Source organism: Opisthocomus hoazin, chromosome 2, assembly GCF_030867145.1.
Source record: "Opisthocomus hoazin isolate bOpiHoa1 chromosome 2, bOpiHoa1.hap1, whole genome shotgun sequence".
In the NCBI taxonomy this organism is placed as follows: Eukaryota; Metazoa; Chordata; class Aves; order Opisthocomiformes; family Opisthocomidae; genus Opisthocomus; species Opisthocomus hoazin.
The window spans coordinates 101,705,109-101,725,171 of record NC_134415.1 but is presented as its reverse complement, the minus strand read 5'-3'; the positions used below and the strand labels follow the sequence as shown (position 1 = coordinate 101,725,171).

The 20,063-nt window shown below is 38.3% G+C and overlaps 1 protein-coding gene across 12 annotated transcripts in view; it reads left to right on the top strand.

The window, feature by feature from the left end:
- The window catches only part of PHF3 (PHD finger protein 3), a 57,607-nt gene that overhangs the window by 9,379 nt on the left and 28,165 nt on the right, over window positions 1-20,063 (top strand). For 2 of the 12 annotated variants that reach the window (XM_075414598.1, XM_075414599.1), the window contains 3 exons: window positions 5,356-5,624; window positions 16,236-16,394; window positions 17,612-19,436. In XM_075414598.1, coding sequence (XP_075270713.1) covers window positions 5,381-5,624; window positions 16,236-16,394; window positions 17,612-19,436 — 2,228 coding nt within the window. In that variant the 5' untranslated portion in view covers window positions 5,356-5,380. Of the gene's footprint in view, window positions 1-5,355; window positions 5,625-11,921; window positions 11,961-13,934; window positions 14,073-15,522; window positions 15,679-15,902; window positions 15,977-16,235; window positions 16,395-17,611; window positions 19,437-20,063 lie in introns of those variants that run through there. The other 10 variants (XM_075414604.1, XM_075414610.1, XM_075414600.1 and 7 more) reach the window with 9 other exon arrangements.

The following is a 20,063-nucleotide window of genomic DNA, read 5'->3' as shown; positions in this document are numbered from 1 at the left end:
ATTTCTGCTTTTTGAAAGGATTTCCAAATTCAGAGTCGGTCTGCTTTTGTTTCACGTAATAAACTCCCCACCCTGCTTTCTCTAAAAGATGCCTGATATGCAACCTGCTAAGCAAAGTGATTGCTCATGCCAGACTTCCAAGCGGTCCTGACGCCGACCCAGAAGACCTGCCAGCCATTTGCAGGGTTATACAGGTCTGCAGCATGGAGACATCTGACGTGGGACCCACCACGTGTAATGCCAAGGCCTGTGTTGGGTGGGACATCAGCCTGGATGGTGGGGAGGCCCCTCTGGCCTTGCCAGCTCTGACCCATACCAAGGCGATCTATTTGCTCTCGCAAACATAGCCGCAGATTTTTATTGCAATGGAAGTTTAAACTATGCATAAATCAGTAATTCTGAAGTACCTCAAGCCAGAAAGAGTCATGTTTGCTACTGCCACATGTCTTTCTAAGCAACTTTTCTCCAGCTGCTTCGAGTCCACTCTGGCATACAGGAGCTAACAGAAGATTCTCTCTAGCTGTAAGCAATGCTTGTTTTGCATTAACCTCCATTAGGAACGGAAAACCAAATACTATCCCATGCCCTCAAATTAATGTTTACAAGAATCTCATCAGCACTGCTGTTACACACGCGTGTGTCCGTGTGTCTGGAGAGCCAGAAGGACTGAAGTAACAAAGCGACATTTGCTGCCAGACTCCCAGAAGGATGGTATTGGAAAATGGTTGAGACAATTATGTGGCACTCATATGCTTTAGCAAAATACGCTACAAATCTGGCATCGTCAGAAACACTGCAAAATAAGTAGTTTGAACCTAGTAATCATAATCATCTGTCCCTCGTGATGATCCCCTGACCCCACAGCACCTAACAGTAAGTTTCTGTCGGCCCACATCCTCTCTCAGAGCCCTGGACTGGAGCTGGGTGACATGGGGAGAGGAGGGAAGAGCCTCTCACCTCCTGTCTTCAGGCACCCGCACTGCGAACACGATTGTCCCGTCAAAGCATGGTCAAAGACAGCATGCTTGGGCTGGACGTGAGCTAAGAAACACTCGGGATTTCTGGAGATATATACAATTTATGATCACCTCTGCTTGAGATGGATTTTAGGTAAGATGGTAGAGACTTGCTGATACAGTTGGGTATCTCCACTAAACTGTTTTTCTGTATTCTGATAAGAAAATAATACAACTGGAACTGAACTTGACGATTGGACTCACTAATCTTAGAGGTCTTTTCCAACCTTAATGATTCTATGAAGTAATTTTTTGCCTCTTTCACAGACAAACTAAACAATGAGAAACCTTAAAGATGTACAGTATCTCTTGTGGAGATACTAGTCTTCCTTCCCCTCTAAGGTTAGCTTGAAAGGATGTGCTTGTTTGAGATCTCAGTTTCTTTCCTTAGCAAGTGATCATTCTGCCTATTTATCTTTTAATTTTGGAAAGTCACTTAGAGCTGCTAGAGGTGTCATGAAAAAGTAGCAAATGGGGACAAGATAAAAATCTGCCGTATCAGATCCTACAGCATGTTTATTTCATAGCAGTATTTGTTGGGATTTGAGGCAATATTATGACATACCTAGCAATTAAACTAATTCAACAACTGAAGAAATGAGTTTTTTAAGGTGGAAGACTCAGACTGAAAAAGAAAAGACGTTGTGAGCATGGAGAGATTTTACAGTAAATGTAATGTGGGAGAAATTCTGGAAGTCATGTTTAACTGATGTACTTTTTAGCAGGGTTGTTTTTAGTGCTGCATCACTTCATGATGAAAGATTTTGGTTGGTGGGTTACTTTTTTGAGTACCTATTGTTGCAGTGGGGAGGGCTGATTGAAGCAAATCGGTCTTGAAAGAGAAATATGCTTTAAGGAATTGAGGAGAATGCTGTCTGTATTTTAGCTTTTCTTGATGGTCAGAACTCATTGCACCCACACTCCTGTATCTTGCTTTGCTGTGCGCTATAGCGGTCTCAGTACATGCCCAGATGCTCCAGGAGCCAGCGCGTGGGAGGTTTCATGTCTGTCCAGAATGAACATGGCTGGGACTTCCTTCTCTATCATTTGCTCCTTTTCATGAACACTCCTCACTAGTTCTCCATACATGAGACTTTTTATATTCTGTTGCTTCTGATTAACTGTCCAGTGGGAAAACACTTTTGAATTATTGTGCGATGGGAGTACGCTTGGTATGTGCGCTTTTGCTGTGAGTGATGCCAAGCTACTGGCCTTTAGGGTTCAAGTGGAGGACACAGCTGTGTTCCAGGGGAGCAATACATTCTTCCTCGGAGCAGTTAGAGTTATCTTTGGAAATAAATGACCATGAAAACTTAACTGTGTTTTTACCTATACCTCTGGCTATTTTTCCTGGTGTTCAGAGTGTTTCAAATGCAAAATAAACTGTTCAAAATTCATGCACTTTAGGCATTGTGTAAGGGAAGAATTATCTTTTTTTTTTTTTTGTAGCAACTGTTTCTGACAGCTGTCTAGCAAGAAGTGTGTCTTTCATTTTCAGTCCCGCAGATTCTACACATCATATGATAGTTAATCTAGTAATGCTAGAAATAATTTTCTAAACTTGGTACTGTACAAGTTATGCAGAGGATTGTACACGTAAAGCAAAATTTTGATTTCATGTACTTGACTGGGATAACCTATATAACTATTTAAAAAATTGTGAAACAATTTCTTCAATCCTAGATTTTGTGGTGGTAGGATTTTTATGCAAAACCATTTTGTTTTTATCTTTCTAATGACTTTGATGCAAAGTTTGATAAAACTTATACTTGGTCACAGACTCATGCTCCAGAAATAAAACTTTCAAGAAAATTCCTCTTGAATTTTCTCTAACAGCTAGTTAGGTGTTGTTGAAGATGGCTGTGGCCATTGCACGTATAGTTGCCTCGACAGTTTTTTCACAGTGCTTTTAGTGTTCTGAATGGCTGCATGGTAATCTTGCAAAACTGTAGGTATTCTTTTTTCATTACATTGCTGAAGACAGAGGTTAATATCTGTCAGCAGCAATTTTGGTAGCAAGAGCTAACATTCTGCTCAAGCTTTGCTGTTTAACACTGCACTTAATGCAGTGGTCAGCACTGCTTTGGTAACAGCAATGTTTGAGTAAGAATTATATAGATGTTCCCCTCCTATCCAGAAAAAAACTTGAGATCTATTTTTGTAAATGTGTTCAGAGCCCCTGCCACTCTTTAATTTTGGGGACAAAAGGTTTCTTGCAGTAGTTCACAGGTGTTCTATTACAGTGTTAGTGTCAGAGGGTTCACCATGCTGTGTCGGTTACTCTTGTGCTTGTGTGACGCTAATATGAAAAAAACCTGCTATTACAGGAAGGTGTTTTAAGGTATTGGATTGGAGTGTTTATAATTGTTTCTGACTTTTCTTACTTTGAGCCACTGCAGCTCTTGTAGTTTACCCTGTATAGATTGTTGTAACTACATGGCATAATAAAAACAGGTTATACAGTGCAGCATAGGACTTCTCTGTTAGCTTGCTGCTTTATTTGTTCCCAGATTTGGAAATTATTTTGACAACTGCAAAAAGAATGCAGACTGCTGTAGGTGCTAGGTGGCATAGTTTTTATGCACTGTATTGCTTGATTAAAATAGTCAATTTTTTGGTGAGGGAGCTTTCAAATTAGAACATACTTGCTGCTGTAACACTGTTACCTGCTTGCTAAATGCACCTGATTTGCCCTGACTTTCCTTCTTGATAGCTGTTTGGTCAGTTGGACATTGTGTGTTAGACTGTTTTGTCGTGGTTAGTGTGTAGACGCTGTAAAGGCACCATGCTCTTCGAAGACATAGTGTCCTGCCTGACCATTGTTTTCTTCTGAGCTGTGCTATGGGAGAAGGCAGTAAGACTGTCTTGTTTTTTAAAGAAAACAAAACATTTTTCATGCTCACCTGTAGTTTTGTAAATTTATGAAATTAAATTGCACAAATAAGGTTGAAGTTGTAGCAGAGCTCTTACCTGTGTATGGCTAGGGTTTTCCATGTTGGTCGCTAAAACAGAAATGTCCCTTTAATGTGTATAAGGAAGCGTAGTTACTGTTCCAGTAAGCATGTGTAGGTACTGGAATAATTTAGTGGTGGGTTGCTGGAATAGGGATCTAGAAAGTAATTCAAGCACTACAAACTCTAAGCCTCACTTTTCTTTTTCCTTTAATTAATGGATTCATTTAAAGAAATAATCCTGTCTAGTTTGTGGGAGGAGGATGATGAAGGAAGGAGTGGGAGAGAATATATGTCCTTTTTCTGTTTCCAAAAGCTTGGACCGCTTTGTGTGTGCCAAAACTGATCTCCTGGACTTCCCTGTATGCCAAATGAAGCCAGGCACTACTGCACCACTCCATTTTCCTTGCCTTCATGACCATATTTGTTATAGTTATCTCTCTCTACTCTAAGTATATGCTTATACTAAACTTCTGAAGTAAAATTTTGCTGACTTTTTTTTCCATTCTGTTGTGTAGTTACACATTCTTATTAGTTGAATCTCTGCTGCAATAGTTGCATTTCTGCTATATTGCAAAGAAGTGATCTAGAAAATAGGGAATCCCTTCTTGTAAAATGTAGATGCCATCTTTAATACAGTTACTGAAGTTTTACCCAAATTTCTTCAAAACTGAAGTTTCTAAAAGGCTCCTGGCCCTTTTGAAGCCAGCTCGGAATTCTCATATATTTTTCTAAGGTCAGACTTTCATATAAAATTTCTGTAATTTTACTGAATGTAATGATAGGTGAAAAATAATAGAGATAAGACCTCACTGCTTAAAAGTAGTTACTTGCTATGAAGTACTTGGTAGTTCCTCTGTGAGTGGAAATACAGTCCTGTTCAATTCTGGGCCTAGTATGGCAGGTTCCTGAGCATGCTCAGCTCTGTTGATGTTAGTGGAAGCTGACGTCACATTTTTACATTTAAAGGTGAAGAAAGATGGGCGCTCGCAGTGCTGCTGTCCAGGTTCAGTTGTTCTTGATTTCCCCCTCCCTCTGGTGCCCCACATTCTTGGATTGGTTAAGGTTTAAAAAAATCTTAGAAAGGAGATGTTTCAGCTACCCTGGTTATACACACTCAGTAGAAGCGGCAGCACTCGGATGCTGATAGCGGAGCACATATTAACTTAGCATGGTATTTCTTTTAAAAGTAAGCAGTTAGAGAAATTATTTTTAGAAACACAGTAGTCCATACTAAGCCATAAGCAGATTTTTTTTTTTTTATTACATTTCTAAAATACCTTAAGCATTCTTTACAAAACGCAACAGCCAAAACAATTTGCTGGTTTCTTAGGTGTTTTACAATTTGTAGCTTATTTTCTTATGGTATTTTTCTTGTCTTTCTATAGGGCTGAAAGACACACAGGAGTCTTCATGGATATAGTTGATACATTTAATCATTTAATTCCTACTGAACACTTAGATGATGCCCTATTTCTAGGATCCAACCTGGAGAATGAAGTCTGTGAGGATTTTAGTACAAGTCAAAATGTCTTAGAGGATTCGCTGAAGAACATGCTCAGCGATAAGGATCCTATGCTAGGATCTGCAAGTGCCCAGTTCTGTTTGCCTGTTTTGGATAGCAATGGTCCCAATTTCCAGATGCCTTGTTCAACAGGTAAATCTTACAATTTTTTAAGATTACAATTTAAAATACAGTTATACTCTAGTACCAACCCTTTTTCGTAATGTAGAAATAGTAGTTTGGGATTTCTGTCTCCTTCCTGCCCTTTTTGTTGTGCTTCTTACATGCTCGACATGTAATTTATGTGCAGTTCTTTTTAACGTCGTGTAACAATAGAGGAAGGCTCCTGATCTGGATCAGAAGTAATTTAGGTTTTGTCTTGAGTATGTGTAAATCATTCCCAGTTGAAGTTGGCATTTGTTTAGTGTCAGTACTGTGCCTGATCAGTGAAGTTGCTAGTTGTCTTCAAAAAGGTAGTAATTCTGGATTAGCAGTAGCAGCATGAGAGTTGTACAAATTATTGCTCTGACCTCAGGGTTATTCTGTTAGTGCTAGGCCTTCTCGTACTGAGCTGATAGTGGATTCTGGGTGTTTTGCTTTGGTTGGCTTCAAACAAAACCCTAGTATGATGATACAATTCTTTTTTCACTCTTTGGAAACACCTGATTTGGAATCAATTTAGAGCAAAGTTTTAAGCAAAAATAATTTTAGGAGTTGTAGCATGGTTTTGGAGATCTAAAAAAAAAAAAGGGTGATCCAGTTCCTAAAAGTATTTATATTGATAAATAGTTAGAATAATTACACTGAGTTTGGTGTAAGAGACAAAAATATACTCTATGCTTGATAGTTTTTTATTTGACTGGAGTTTAAAAAAATTTAAGTTTGTTACTGGAAAGTGTTGTAGGTTACTGCAGATAACTTTGATTATATCAACATTTAGTTTTTCTCCAGTGACTTTTATGAACTGTTCGGAAAATCTTGATAATTTCTTGATATAATATGTATTTCATTTCTACTAACAGACTAAATTCTCACCTTTACTAAATTAAGTGGTATTACAATATGGAAAACTGTGAATCAAAAATTAGATTGACTGAGGCAATGAAAAAGTGAACTACAAAGCCGAAACAAGATATTTTCTCTTTTTGCTATTTTAGTACAACTTTATTTGAGGCCATCTTTAATGTTTTGTTTATTCTTGCTGTAGTCCTTATTTTTGTCTGTAACCCACCAAACAAAATTGTATCACTCTTAATGTGCATAAGACTGTACAATGTACACAACTAAACCAAACTCGTCCTCTCTAAACTTTGTAATTCCTTCCAGCAAAACAGTGATGCAGATTCTTGTTTCACACTGCATTGTGTACATCTTCTGGTAAACCTGTACTGCATTTAAAATTTTTGAATTAACTCGTAGGGTACAACTGGATATTTTTGAAGTTATGGGGACACTTTTGGGGGCTTTTTGGCACACATTTCTTCTATAAGTGATCAGCAATGCAGTAATTAATACCATCAGTACTTAAATAATCACAATTTTTAAGGTCCATTAAAATAGGTGAGTTAACTCATTGACTTGGGGGCTACTATTTCAGCCTGTCTGCAGACTAAGGAAATCAAAATTGATTTAATTTATGCTGAGTTCATCAATTTAGTGTTTTGTTTTTGAATCTGAAAGCAAGAGCAGAGCCACATTTCAGTAAGTAAATTGAAACATGCAATTTGGAGTTAATGTAGTAAGTATCCAAACGGACATTAAATGTTCTTGCTGTTGCTTGTTCTTTGTAGGTCTTGATAAGAACTCTCCTTATTCTGAGACGGTAGGAGTGCCGTATGTATTTACTTTTTTAGTTGAGAATAACGATTGTCTTCAGTCTGAAGCGAAGTTTCTTTGCTTGTCTGTCTTCCTTGAATATTCATATAGCTCATGATTTATTTGATTTGTCTGAGACTGCTGGTGATCTAACACAGCTTGTGTAGTCTGCTGGTAGGAATGCAGTCATGCAAGATGATAGTACCCTTGGTAAGAATTACCCATACAAAGGCTGTTTTTTGCAGACAGTATCGTGAAAGCTCATCTGTACACCAAAATCAATTTGTCTAAAAAATAAAAAAGCTTAACTCTCCCTATGACACTTGACTGCCTTACATCCTTAGAGCTTACAACATCATTGGTGTGTCATAAAAAAATGTGATTTGCTGTATTTTGATCCTTCCAGTTCTTTTTCCCCGCCTCTGTGTAGGATCTCGCTACGAATTTGTTCTCTAGTGCATTAAGCAGTATGGTAACAGAATGGTTGGTTATTGTCTCTTCTCTAAAGTTTTCACTAGGGTTAGAAGTGTACCTAGAGAAATGTATTTTCAGTAAGGTTTTACTAGGTTTAGGTACATTTGTTGTTAACTATTTATGTTAAGCAGAGCAAGACCTAGGAAATAGTGAAATGGTAGATGGTGATGTTTCTTACACTCTTGATTTCATTGCTGAAGAAAACAATTTTTTCCTGAGGCACAAATATATTTACCGCAATTTATTTTAGACCTTCAAACAGCATTTTGCATAACCCATGCCTAGACCCATGGAACAGTCTAAGAAAAAGAGCAAAATGCTCATGGAAATTAGTTCAGAGGACCAGCAAAATACAGATTTATCATGCTTGCTGCTCCATAAATAACTGGAATGTGCTCTGTTCTGTCCAGTTTCTAAAGTGGTGAAGATTCTGTGCTACAGCTTACTTGATTGCTGTGGTCAAGATGAAGAGATAAAGGTAAAAATAGATGGACTGAGGAGTTGATTTGGCTAGAATGGTATTAGGCCTCATAGATAAAATGAAGGAGCAGAAGGCATAGCTCACTAATGCTTCTTTGAAAGCCTGGTTTGAGCAGAGTTCTAGAGTATTTGTAAACCTATGCCACAAAAGAAGGTACTGTGTTTATATAACTTCAACCAAACAAACTTTGCCAGAAGGCCAATGGTATCCTGAGGTGCATTAAGAAGAGTGTGGCCAGCAGGTCAAGGGAGGTTCTCCTCCCCCTCTACTCAGCCCTAGTGAGGCCCCATCTGGAGTACTGTGTCCAGTTCTGGGCTTCCCCAGTTCAAGAAAAATGAGCCACTGGAGAGAGTCCAGCAGAGGGCTGCGAGGATGATGAGGGGACTGGAGCATCTGTCCTATGAGGAGAGGCTGAGGGAGCTGGGCTTGTTTAGCCTGAAGAAGAGAAGGCTGCGAGGGGATCTTATAGATACATATAAATATCTTAAAGGTGGGTGTAAAGAGGATGGGGCCAAATGACAGGACAAGGGGCAAAGGGCACAAACTGAAGCGTAAGAAGTTCCATCTGAACATGGGGATGAACTTCTTTACTTTGAGGGTGACGGAGCGCTGGAACAGGCTGCCCAGGGTGGTTGTGGAGTCTCCTTCTCTGGAGATGCTCAAAACCTGCACGGATGAGGTCCTGTGCAGCCTGCTGTAGGTGATCCTGCTTTGGCTGGGGGGTTGGACTAGGTGATCCCGACAAGTTCCTTCCAACCCCTACCATTCTGTGATTCTGTGAACTTGTACCGTGTTCGAAATATGATATTTCTTATGTGAACATGAGTACGTGTGAGTGGCAGTAGCTTTGAGAAAGACTGGTTTCAGGCCTGCTTACCCACATACCAAATTTCTCAGGATTATGACAGCGTTTTCTCTGCTTTACTCTGGAGATCAGGTGTTTTTGTCTAAGAAACCCTTCCCCCTTGCTCGTAAGTTGGTTTTCAGTATGGGTTTGTTTTCGGCTCTTTTACTTACTGCTGCATTGACATTAGTTCTTGTTAGGTGTTATTTACAGGCATAATCTGAAGTTATTGCTCATCAATGTTGCATCTGTCTTGCTCAGCTTTAGGGTTTTATATTGCACATCATTCACTATGAACTAAGCTTTTTGTCAATGCTAAGCTCTTTTGATGGTGAGTTACCAGTTGTCTGACTATGTAATGGATAGTGCTACCAATTAGTTGTATGTCCTTTAAACAGTTCAAGTATTTGTCTGTAAGACAGAAACACATAGTTTTTTGTGAGTTGAAGTTTGATTTCCAATAATTTCTGTTTAGAGGCATCTACCCAGAAAACACAAGTTTTGTAAGTTTGATTATCAATGCTTCTCTTGGGGAGGATGGTAGGACAGAATCATAGAATGGTTTGGGTTGGAAGGGACCTTTAAAGGTCATCTAGTCCAGCTGCTGTCCAGTGAGCAGCTTCAACTAGATCGCGTTGCTCAGAGCCCCATCCAGCCTGACCTGGAATGTTTCTAGGGATGAGGCATCTACCACCTCTCTGGGCAGCCTTCTCCAGTATTTCACTACCCTCATTGCAAAAAAATTTCTTCCTTATGTCTCGTCTGAATTTACCCTCTTTTAGTTTAAAACCATTACCCTTTGTCCTATCGCTACAGGCCCTGCTAAAAAGTTTGCCCCCATCTTTCTTATAAGCCCCCTTTAAGTACTGAAAGGCTGCAATAAGGTCTTTCTAGAGCCTTCCCTTCTCGAGGATGGACAGTCCCAACTCTCTCAGCCTGTACTCACAGGAGAGGTGTTCCAGTCCTCTGGTTATTTTTGTGGCTTCCTCTGGACCTTGCTTCAGCAGGCCCATGTCTTTCTTGTGCTGAGCATCTCATAGTCAGCAGTACTGGTGTACGACACATACCAGGGAGCATGAGAATGGATGTCTGTTGCCTGTCTGTTGGTAGGAAGAAATATATCCGTGGCAGTAAAGCAGTCTCATATTCATGTCTTGGCCTGAATCCAGTTTGTGCTGGATCTAAATGGTTTCTTCAGTTAGATGACATTGTTGGTCTTTGTCTACGCTGTGAGCTTGCTCTGTAATTGCCACTGAGTAATAGAATGGGGTTGTCCTGTTAAGCTTTGGTTGAACAGTTACATGTTTGGAGAAGAGAAGATTCTTTGCAGGTGATCCTGGTAATGGCTTTGAGCAGAGGTAGAAGTAACTCTGTATAACCCTTTCATAAGCTGGAAAGGGTATGGGTCAAATTAGCAGATGTTACCCTGAAGTCCTTTTAGGATGTGTTTGTGAAGAGTGACTGCTAAACCGCAAAGATGTAGTTGGGTTGCTGGTTTATGGAGTTGGGCAGATTGCTGCTGTTAGAGCACGGTTTGGAAGTTTTCTCTTATTTCAGTGAATCAAGGTACAAGTTATCCACAGATCTTAATCACTGCAGTTCACAGGATTTTAGCAGTAATGGAGGCCATTGGCTGTCATTTACTGAGAAGTAGGTCGTTTATGGTGGAAGTCAATATGACTGCTCACTTTGCCAGTTAAAGTACAGAATTTGGAAAAACGAGGCATTTGAGATTTAAATGAAACCCAAGTTCTTGATACAATAAGAAGTGTCCCATATCATGTTTTAGGTGTCTCTGTGCTCCTCTTCATCAGTGTGGTCAGGTGGCTGTTCTTCCCAGAACTGAATGACCAGCACAGGAAGGTAGATTATGCAGAACAGCTCTTGAGCATCTTTAATGTTTGGGTGGTGTGGGTGGGTGTGGATGTGTGGTTTTGGGGTTTCTTTTTTTTTTTTCTCTCCCCTTTCCGAGCAACTCCGTGATCAGAAGTAGAAGCTGTGAATTTCTGGATGTGACGTAACTCTTCAGAGCAAAACCTTTTTTCAGCTTTGGATGGTACCCTAGTGATAGGTTTTCTGTTTTGTTGTTTCTTGGTGGAAGACATGCTGGAAGCTTATCCACTAATGTTACAAACTTGCGAGCATAGCAGGTCAGACTGGTCATGTGCCAGTGAACCAGATAACCAGCATTTGTACTAAATTGGTATTTCTCAGCTATCATGAATTCTGTAGCTTTTTGGATGGGTGTCATTTATTGGGGCAGTTTGTTTTAATATACATGTGATAGAAGGAATGGAATTTGAATTGCATATGATCTGGAGACATTTTAGGATTTCATAATAAAATAAAAATTTTAACCAATTCCATTTATGGGTATGTTTATGAAATCAGGTATTTCTCATAAACGATAAGGAAGACTGACCCTATAAGAGTGTCCAAAGACTGTTAGGGACATCTTTTTTATTGCCCTTTTTTTCCTGTCCCTCTGGATTGCTGCTAGGAAAGTGTTTCCCCCAAGTGCAGTCTGTTATTTCTAGTTTTAGCCCGTTTTCGTCAGTACTGTTGAAAGCAGATTTACCTCCACTAAATTGTGATCACCTGCTGAATCTTTGGAGCCAAACCAATTGTTCTGACTACAAATAGTTGTTTTCTTTAGCTAGTATCCTGTCTGGCTATGTTAGCTATTTCAGGCTCTTTTCACTAAGCCAAATATATGTATATTTTTCCTCCTTCATATGAAATAATTTTGCTTGTAATGTTCATCTTGCAACCTGAAATTTGGTCTACAGTTGTTTCTCTCAGTTTTCTTACCTCTTTATGCCTTCCTTCCTCCAAGCTGTCCATGTGAACAGTTGCACAGTGTCTTGTGACCAAGGTAGTAACTTTCCTGTATAAAATGTGTATTTACTATATTGGTATTATATTGAGAACCTGCAGAATGTTCATTTTGCACACCTTTCTGTTTTGTAGGTAACAAACTACCATTTTAGGTCCTTCTGAAGATTTTAGTTTTTTATTCCTGTGGAACAGTTTTATGAATGGAGAGAGATTGGATCTGTAATAGGATTTGCAAGGCAGTTTATGTATTTACAAATCACAGAGCTCATCTAAAGGCTCTATTTGTAACAAAATAACTTAATTTGGTTTAAAGTGCTTGGCTTGGTGATGTGTTTTTACTTTGTTGTTGAAAATTGTGCTTTACTACTCTTCGTTTTCGAAGTAGCAGGCTTCTGTGGCTAAAGAACCGTAAATCAATAGCCATGTGATGTAACTCCATCTTTTTAAAAATGGGGGTTCAGTCCTTTGTCAAGATACGTGTTGTATTAAGTTTATTAATCCTAATTGATTTTCATATGTTTTTAATCTAAAGACAGAAAAAAATTCCCCGTTACAGTTTAGAGATTAATGGAGAATGCAAGTAAATGTTTAGTTAGTATTTCACGTGGTACTTACTGTGGTTCTTTTGTTGCTCTGGGCAGTCAGTACAAGGTACTCGCAGGCAAATTCTCAGTTAAACAGGTTACAGGCTTACTGGAAAACTTTCATAAAACAGTTGAATTTGATGATTTCTGACGTAAGTTATATTGTCAGTGTCCTCATTTCTCTTGAAAATATTTTTTTTTCTAACAGAGCATTTTTAATTCTGTTGAACACATGCATCGCACATGTCAACAGGAAAAATGTTTTCATATAAAATTACACCTTCTTTATTTACAGTCTTGAGACAGTGATTTTTTTTCAGTATCAATATATGTTTCATTGCTTTGCTAGAGTTTATTAGCTCTTCTTAAGGCTTATGTAGACATTAGTTAGTTACTGCTTTAGACTGTTACTTTTCATTGAAGTGTAATGTTAGGTCTTTATGTTATCATCCACATATAACAGTAGAAATTTTAAAACATTTAAACATTTCCATATAATTTGTAATGCTTCTAGGATTAAAATATGGAATCTGCCTGGACTTGCTCAGGCCTGTGGTTAGCGTGATTCAGGTGGACAGAGCATTTACAACAATGCAGAGCAGCAACAAGAGAGGAGTTCTGTTCCACTTGGTTAGCTAAGAAAAGAAAATCAGAGCTAATGTACACAAAAGAAATATATTTGTGCACTGTCAAAAACCTGAATATTTCTGTCCAATTTTGGCTGAAGATAATAAAGGGAAGTCTTATGTTAGTAAACATTAAGATTTATGAATTTCAAAGATTTTTATGGTGTTTTTAGGGGTATTTTCTTCTTCTTCCCTCCATTTCCCCCAGCAAGTAAGGCTTGTTTTCCTCATATTTACATGGCTGAAGAGTTCAAAAATGGTCACACTTTAATTTTAATGCATGGAAGACTTTACTTTAAATTTGCACATTAACTGTTTTTACTGTATGTTATTCTGTTATTGTATAACATATGTAAAAATGAGTCAGTAGCAGAGCACAGTAGTTGTTTGGAAATTTGAATACTTTACAAGTAGTGGGGAGACTCAAAATATGAAGTTGAAAGCCGGCGGTACCTCTTACAGTATGAACATATTGAGCATGACTTGTATTTTCCTTATTTGCAGCTTGTTCAGTTGTACACTGATGTACAACTTTTTCTATTCAGACATGTTTTTTTTCTTTTTTTTTCCCGTTCTTCTATCTTTTATCCTTTTGTCATAATTTCTATATTTACTACTGAGATGATCTTTAGATGCTTACTACTAAGGTCATCTATATCTCTTTTTCGTTCTGTCTGGTTTTGCTTTTGTTGGTTTACTTTTCCCAATGCTGTTTCTCTACCTCCACTTCTCTTTCATAATTCAGTTTTCCTGGTCTCCTCTGTATCTATTACTGTTCTCTGTCACTTTTTCTCTTCCCAGCAGGGTCTGTGTCGAATGCTTCTCATCCGGGGGCCTCATGGGGCTGTACTAGCCGAGTTATAGCTCAGGTGGTTTGAAATTAGCAAGATTCTGTGCTTCAAATTCCTCTGTAAAAATAAAGCTACAGCACAGAGTCTTGTAAGTATGCAAATACTTTAATTCTAATATTTCAAACTGTCTGTCAATAATAAACTGAATGTGTCCCTATTCTTATTAATAAAGGAGGGTATGTAATTTCAGTAACTTGAGCAAGAACATTGTAAAACCCGAAACTCTAATGGCAGCCCTGAAATCTGCTTCAGAACTCTTTCAGAAGTTGTCTGAGTAGCTTTTATTTGTTGTGTTGTCTCCAGTAGCTTGGTAGTTTAGTTCTAAAGTGAATAAACAGAAGAGGATCTGAAAGGAGTCTACTTTGTCACAGTCTGTTCCCGAATACTAGTTCCACGTTTTGTAGGAACTAGTAGGAATTTATTTTAATGAGAACGCTAATACCAAAGTGCAGAGCTCGTGAGAGGACACAGTCTTCGAGAACATGAGAATGGGCATCTGGAGTTAGTGTGAGGGTCCATCTCGTTCAGTTTTCCATCTTGGACAATGTCCGGTATTAGAGATTTAGGGGAAAATAAAGTCTAACAGGGCAGTTACAATGTCGTGTTTTTGCAACTGTGTCCTTTTTCCCAGTATGTAGCTTATAACAAATAACTGATCAAAGAACATTTGAATGAATGGAGTAAGACCAGCGTTATCAGCTCTCTGCAGCCTGTGTGTGATATGTGTGTAGATATGTACACATGCACAGGCCTAAAGGTGGCTCTGTGGACTGGAAAGCGAAAGCTGCCAGTAATTTCCAGAAACACACTTTTCCTCTAAACTGATGTATACGATATAGTAATTAAAAATTATGGTCAAAATAAGATGAGTAATGGTAAATTTTCAGCTCAAGAAACTCCTAGCTTTAAGCTTCTGGGGGCCATCTAATTACGGAGGTCCAGAGTCAACCTTCCTTTGAGAGGCTATTTAAAATCTTTCTAATATTTGAACTTAAAATTAGCAGGTTTTTGGGTTTTTTTGTTTTTTACTTCTTCGTGACAGTTTGTTGTGGGTTGAATTACAGTCTTGACAGACTTGATTATTCATCACTGTTTGGCTTTAGCAGTGTTTTACAACTTCCAATTTTTGTTAAATTAAAAGTATGCTCATTATTGTAGTGCCTTCTCAGAAGCGTTATTTTTTTAAGTTGTGGTAACATCAGACTTGAAAAGGAGCAGGAATTGACAGATTTTCTGAGATGATCTTTAAATTCTAACAATTTTTAATTTCTCTTAACATCTTGCTTATTTTGATTTCTAAGATAAATTTGTTGATTTAAATCAGTTTTAAGTAAGCAATTGTTAGAAAATTTTAGATATCTTATTTCTGTTATGTGAATTAGTTTGTCTAAAAAATTCTTCTAGTTAGATGCCTTGATAGTGAATAACAGGCATACTTCATTGTTCAGAGTCTGTGTTTTTATTTGTCAGACCCTCCTGCAAGTTTTGTAAAATCACTTGGGTATTTGGCTTGATCTCACAAATTTCGCATCCCACAGGGACCAGGATTCATTAATCACACGTAGGATCTTGGGATAGGAGAGGCTACCATTGCAGAACCAAACTTAGAGAAAGTGAGGAGAATGGCTGGTACAGTGGCCTGACTGCCTCTTAGGAAACATATTTTCAGGACCAACCTCTGGGATCCTTCTCAGGTTAGTGGAGGATAGGAATTTGACAAAGACAATGCGTTCTGACTCTCCTGGGAGACTAGTGCATGCTGCACTCGATGCTCTTCCAAAAAAGGGTTGCAGATGCAGATATGTGATATGGGTGGGACTCAGCATTTTAAAATTGTATAGTGTGAGAAAACTGTGATTTTAAACTCTCTGCACTTGTGGATCAGCTCTTTCTACTGTTTACCTTTCTTCACTTTTAGGTGGGAAGGGACAGTGAGGGACAGCTGATCCTCTAAGACTGGGGACCTTCCTGTGGCAAAAAAACAATAAAAATGTGAGTCCACCAAAAAGCTGTAAGGACTATCTACAGAAATTTTAAGCTTTGGGTGATAGCTTCTTCTACACTGAAACTGCCTCACATGGGAATTTTCCATCTTGCCTTTCTTCATTTTTTCCCCCCTTTTATTTGTTTTTAGATGGCAAATTTATTTATTTTTCCCTGTCTGTCCCCCTGTCTTGCTCAGCATTACAGCTGCAACATTTTTTGACCATTTTAAGTTTTAGGCTCTTTCTTGTTTGTTTGTTTTTTCCAGTTATTGGTCTTCATGATATGGATGAAGAAGGAGTTAAAGAGAGTGGTAACGACACCATTGATGACGATGAGCTTGTTTTACCTCACAGGAATTTGAGGAGCCGTTGTGAAGAAACATCAGTCACATCACCCAGAAAATCACCACGTTTAATGGCACAAGGTGATAATTTTCACATTTTGAAGTCAACTGAACTTTTGTAGTCCCACCCCACCAACATTTATAAACTTAATCTTTGCTATTTGGTTGTGCAAATTCAAGTACAGACGCTTCCTTTTTTAAACACTGCAACTAGGAAGTCAACATCTATAGGGTACTACTCAATTTGAATTCCTCTTTGATAAATATTTGATATCTTCCTTATGGCCTGTGGTCCTTAAACTAATTTTTTGAGATTTTGATCTTTTTACCTGCATCAGATTAGCACTGTGGTTCTTCACCAACAAAAGCGTGTTTTATTTGCAAACAGCATTGTAATACTAGGTTAGCATGTCTCTTTATTTCCAACTAAAATTTTAATTCTATTGAGTTTGTGTATTTTCTTTTTGTTTTAAATTAGGTTATAGTAATTGGAGTCAAGGTCTTTCATCAAAATGTCTCAATAAGCTTAAGAAGTATTTTAATCACATACTTAAATTCGATGTGGTAGCTGATTGTTTATTGCTAGAGTTTTTCTAATTTGTTAAGCTGATGGATTTACTGACAGCTCTGCTCTTTCCCCCTGTAGAGTAGGCTGAGTTAAAAAGATAAAATTACTTAATAGGGAAGTCAGAATTTAAATAAGAGTCAGTAGTACAAAGCCGGTGAATATGTTTTTAAAAAAAGGCACTGTAATGGTTTCTTGTTTAGAAAATGAAAGAGATGTCATCAAGTGAGAATGTGATTGGATCTCAGGTTCATATACTGTCTAAAAGCTTTGTAAATTTCACAGCTATACTTTTACTCACAATATAACTTGTTGCAATTTTTACTTCAGGTAGAAAAAGTTGAGTGGTAGAAAAGTAGAGTGGGTTTTGATTGTCTCTTTATTATCACCTCTGTTTTATATATACTATTCATAACTTTCATAGCCATTAGAATAATGAGATTCTTACATTCAAACTGTAACAGTGTAAAGTTGAAAGGCAAGTAAGCCATACTTTTAAGAGTAGATAGCTGTTGGTTTTTTTTTTGTAGAGTGATGGTGTTTTGTTGTTGTTTTTGGTTGGTTTTTTTGTGTGGGTTGTTTTTTTTTTGAAGCTTACTAAACATGTAAGTTTGAAGTTCTTTTTGTGTCCAGTAAGCTAAATTAGGCAAAATCAGTTCTATTCTAGGTAAGTCTGGTATTTGCAAAGAGAAGGACGCACTATAGCTAAGACATTCTCTTTTTCCCTTTGTAGAACCAGTACGGAGTTTGCGACAGAGCACACTAGCTAAGCGGTCAAATGTTGCACCCCTTGCTAATACCAAGAAATCATCTGTAAAAAGTGGATCTGCTCCAAAAACCGGACAGAAACAAGAGAGAAGTCCAGCTAAAGAGACAGATGTTACTGCACCCTTGAAAACAGAGCAGTCTAGAGAAGTTAGACGTAGTACAAGACTATCAGGACAGACAGAAGGACCAGCAGCAGCAGTAACAGCATCCCAAAGTAACACAAAATGTCTTCCTGGTCCCAAAGAGGTGAATGAAATAAAGTCCGAAACACTTGAGCAGGCAAAAGTTGAGGAAACCTCCCAAGAGTTAAGCTCTGCTAATTTAGCAGGTGCCTGTTCTCCTTCTCCTGGAGAAACAAAGGAAATAACAGAGGTTGCAACAAAGACTGAATCTGGGAATGCTGAGTCAGTTTGTTCAATATTTGCTGATGCTGAAATTACTGCAGTTAAAAATGAAGCAAATGATGTGATTGATTCAATGGGCTCTGAAACTTCTTCAGAAGAAAAGACTGAAAATAAAACTGAGGAATTGGAGAAGAAAACAGAAGAGGATGATCAGAGTGGGGTAACTGGAAAAACTAATGATCCATCTAGTGCTTGTGTGAATCCAAGTGAAATTTGTGAGACCTTTTCAAATTTGTCCAGCTCTGCAGAAGAGGGAACTGATTGTAGTTTAGGTTCCCACAATGTGGAAGTTCCTGATGAAAATACATTGTCAATAAAGGAATGCATAACAGAACCTGTAGATGGTGACAAGGGAGTGGAGAAAACTATAACTTTATCTGAGAAACTGTTGGACAGTACAGAGTTTGATAATGAAGATTTGAAAAGCAAAGAATTTGCTTCTGCTGACCCAGGAAGTAGCATTTTAGAAAGCACTGTTCTTGACCAAACAAGCCAAAATGTACAGCAGCAGATCAGCAGTACTAAAGTAGAGGGCCCTGAGGCATCAAAATTTCAGGATGATGATAAACAAATTAGCATTTCGTCAAAATGTGAAAAGAATGTTAGGCCCCGGCATAGTAAATCTACAGTAGAGAATAAGCAAAATCTGGCTGCACGTACTCGACAGAAATCAGGTGTACTCCAACAAGAAATAACGCGTTCAAGAACAAGAGCTGGTCTCACTGTTTCAAGTCTTCACAGTGCATCTTCAGCAAGTCTGAAGCGGAATGCAGATGAGCAAGACAGTCACCAGCATCCAAATAACCCAGTTAAAATTAGGAAGAAACAGTCTGATCTGGGTTTGAAAACAAAGAGCTCTGTTTCAGGGGTGACCGTAAAAAACCAGACCAGTACAATGCTGAAGAAAATATCCCGAGTCCAGGCTTCTGGGCAAGCACAGAAGTCATCAATTCAAAGAGCAAGTGAGAAATCTCCTACTCATCAAAGCTGTTCTAAAGATAACCACCACTCTGTGCACTCATTATCAGGGCATGTTTCAAGTCCTGGTCAGAAGCAAGCCCAGGGTCAGAAACAGCAACTTGCAACTGTGCTAAAAACAAATAGCTCCACAAAGGAAGAGGCAGAGACAAAAGATGCCCCTGTTGTAGAGCATCTGAAGGACGATGATAAAGAAAAAATCAAATCAAAAAGAATTGATAAGAATCTCCAGCCTCGCCAGAGAAGAAGTAGCAAAAGTCTTTCACTTGATGAACCTCCGTTGTTCATTCCAGATAACATTTCAACTGTTAAACGGGAAGGCTTGGAACATACCTCTGCTAGTGAAAGCAAATCTGTTTGGGTGCCCAACAAGCAGTGTGGCTTTTGCAAAAAGCCACATGGCAACAGGTGTGTGTGGCTTTGTGTATGAGGAATTTATTATTGGTCTCATAAGATAATTTTTTTTCCTCTCTTACCAAATGTTTCATACTGCTGGTGCTGAAACAAAAAGGCATAGCCTGATGACAGAAGCCTGTCTGTTACACTGTCAGTTGATTTCCTTTGCACTCATGCACTTTTTTTGTCTTTCAAATAGAGCATTAGAAAATAGTTTGCCCAAAAATTTTTACTAGAAATGTTTTATAATATGAATACATTTTTGATGAATGTGTCATTCTGCTGTGCTGTTAAAATACGTGCTTTAAACTTGTCTTTTTTTCCATGGAAAAGAAATAAGACTAAGGTGTTTCTGTGTTCCAGATTGTCATTTCTTTCTTTCCAGAGACCTCTTAAGTTGAAGGATCACCATCAATCAAAAAAATCAAATAGTTGTTTACATGTGACTTTTATCTGATACACGTGTGGTTGTGATACCTACAGATTCAGGGGGTTTATGCAATTTGTATAATCATTGCTGTGAGGCTTTCATGTAACAGGAATAATGAAGTAGTGGGGGGGGATTGTAGGAAGAACATCAGTCTCAAACAACCCCTGTAAAACTGCCGTGTGAGCACATCTGAAATGGCCTTTACCTAA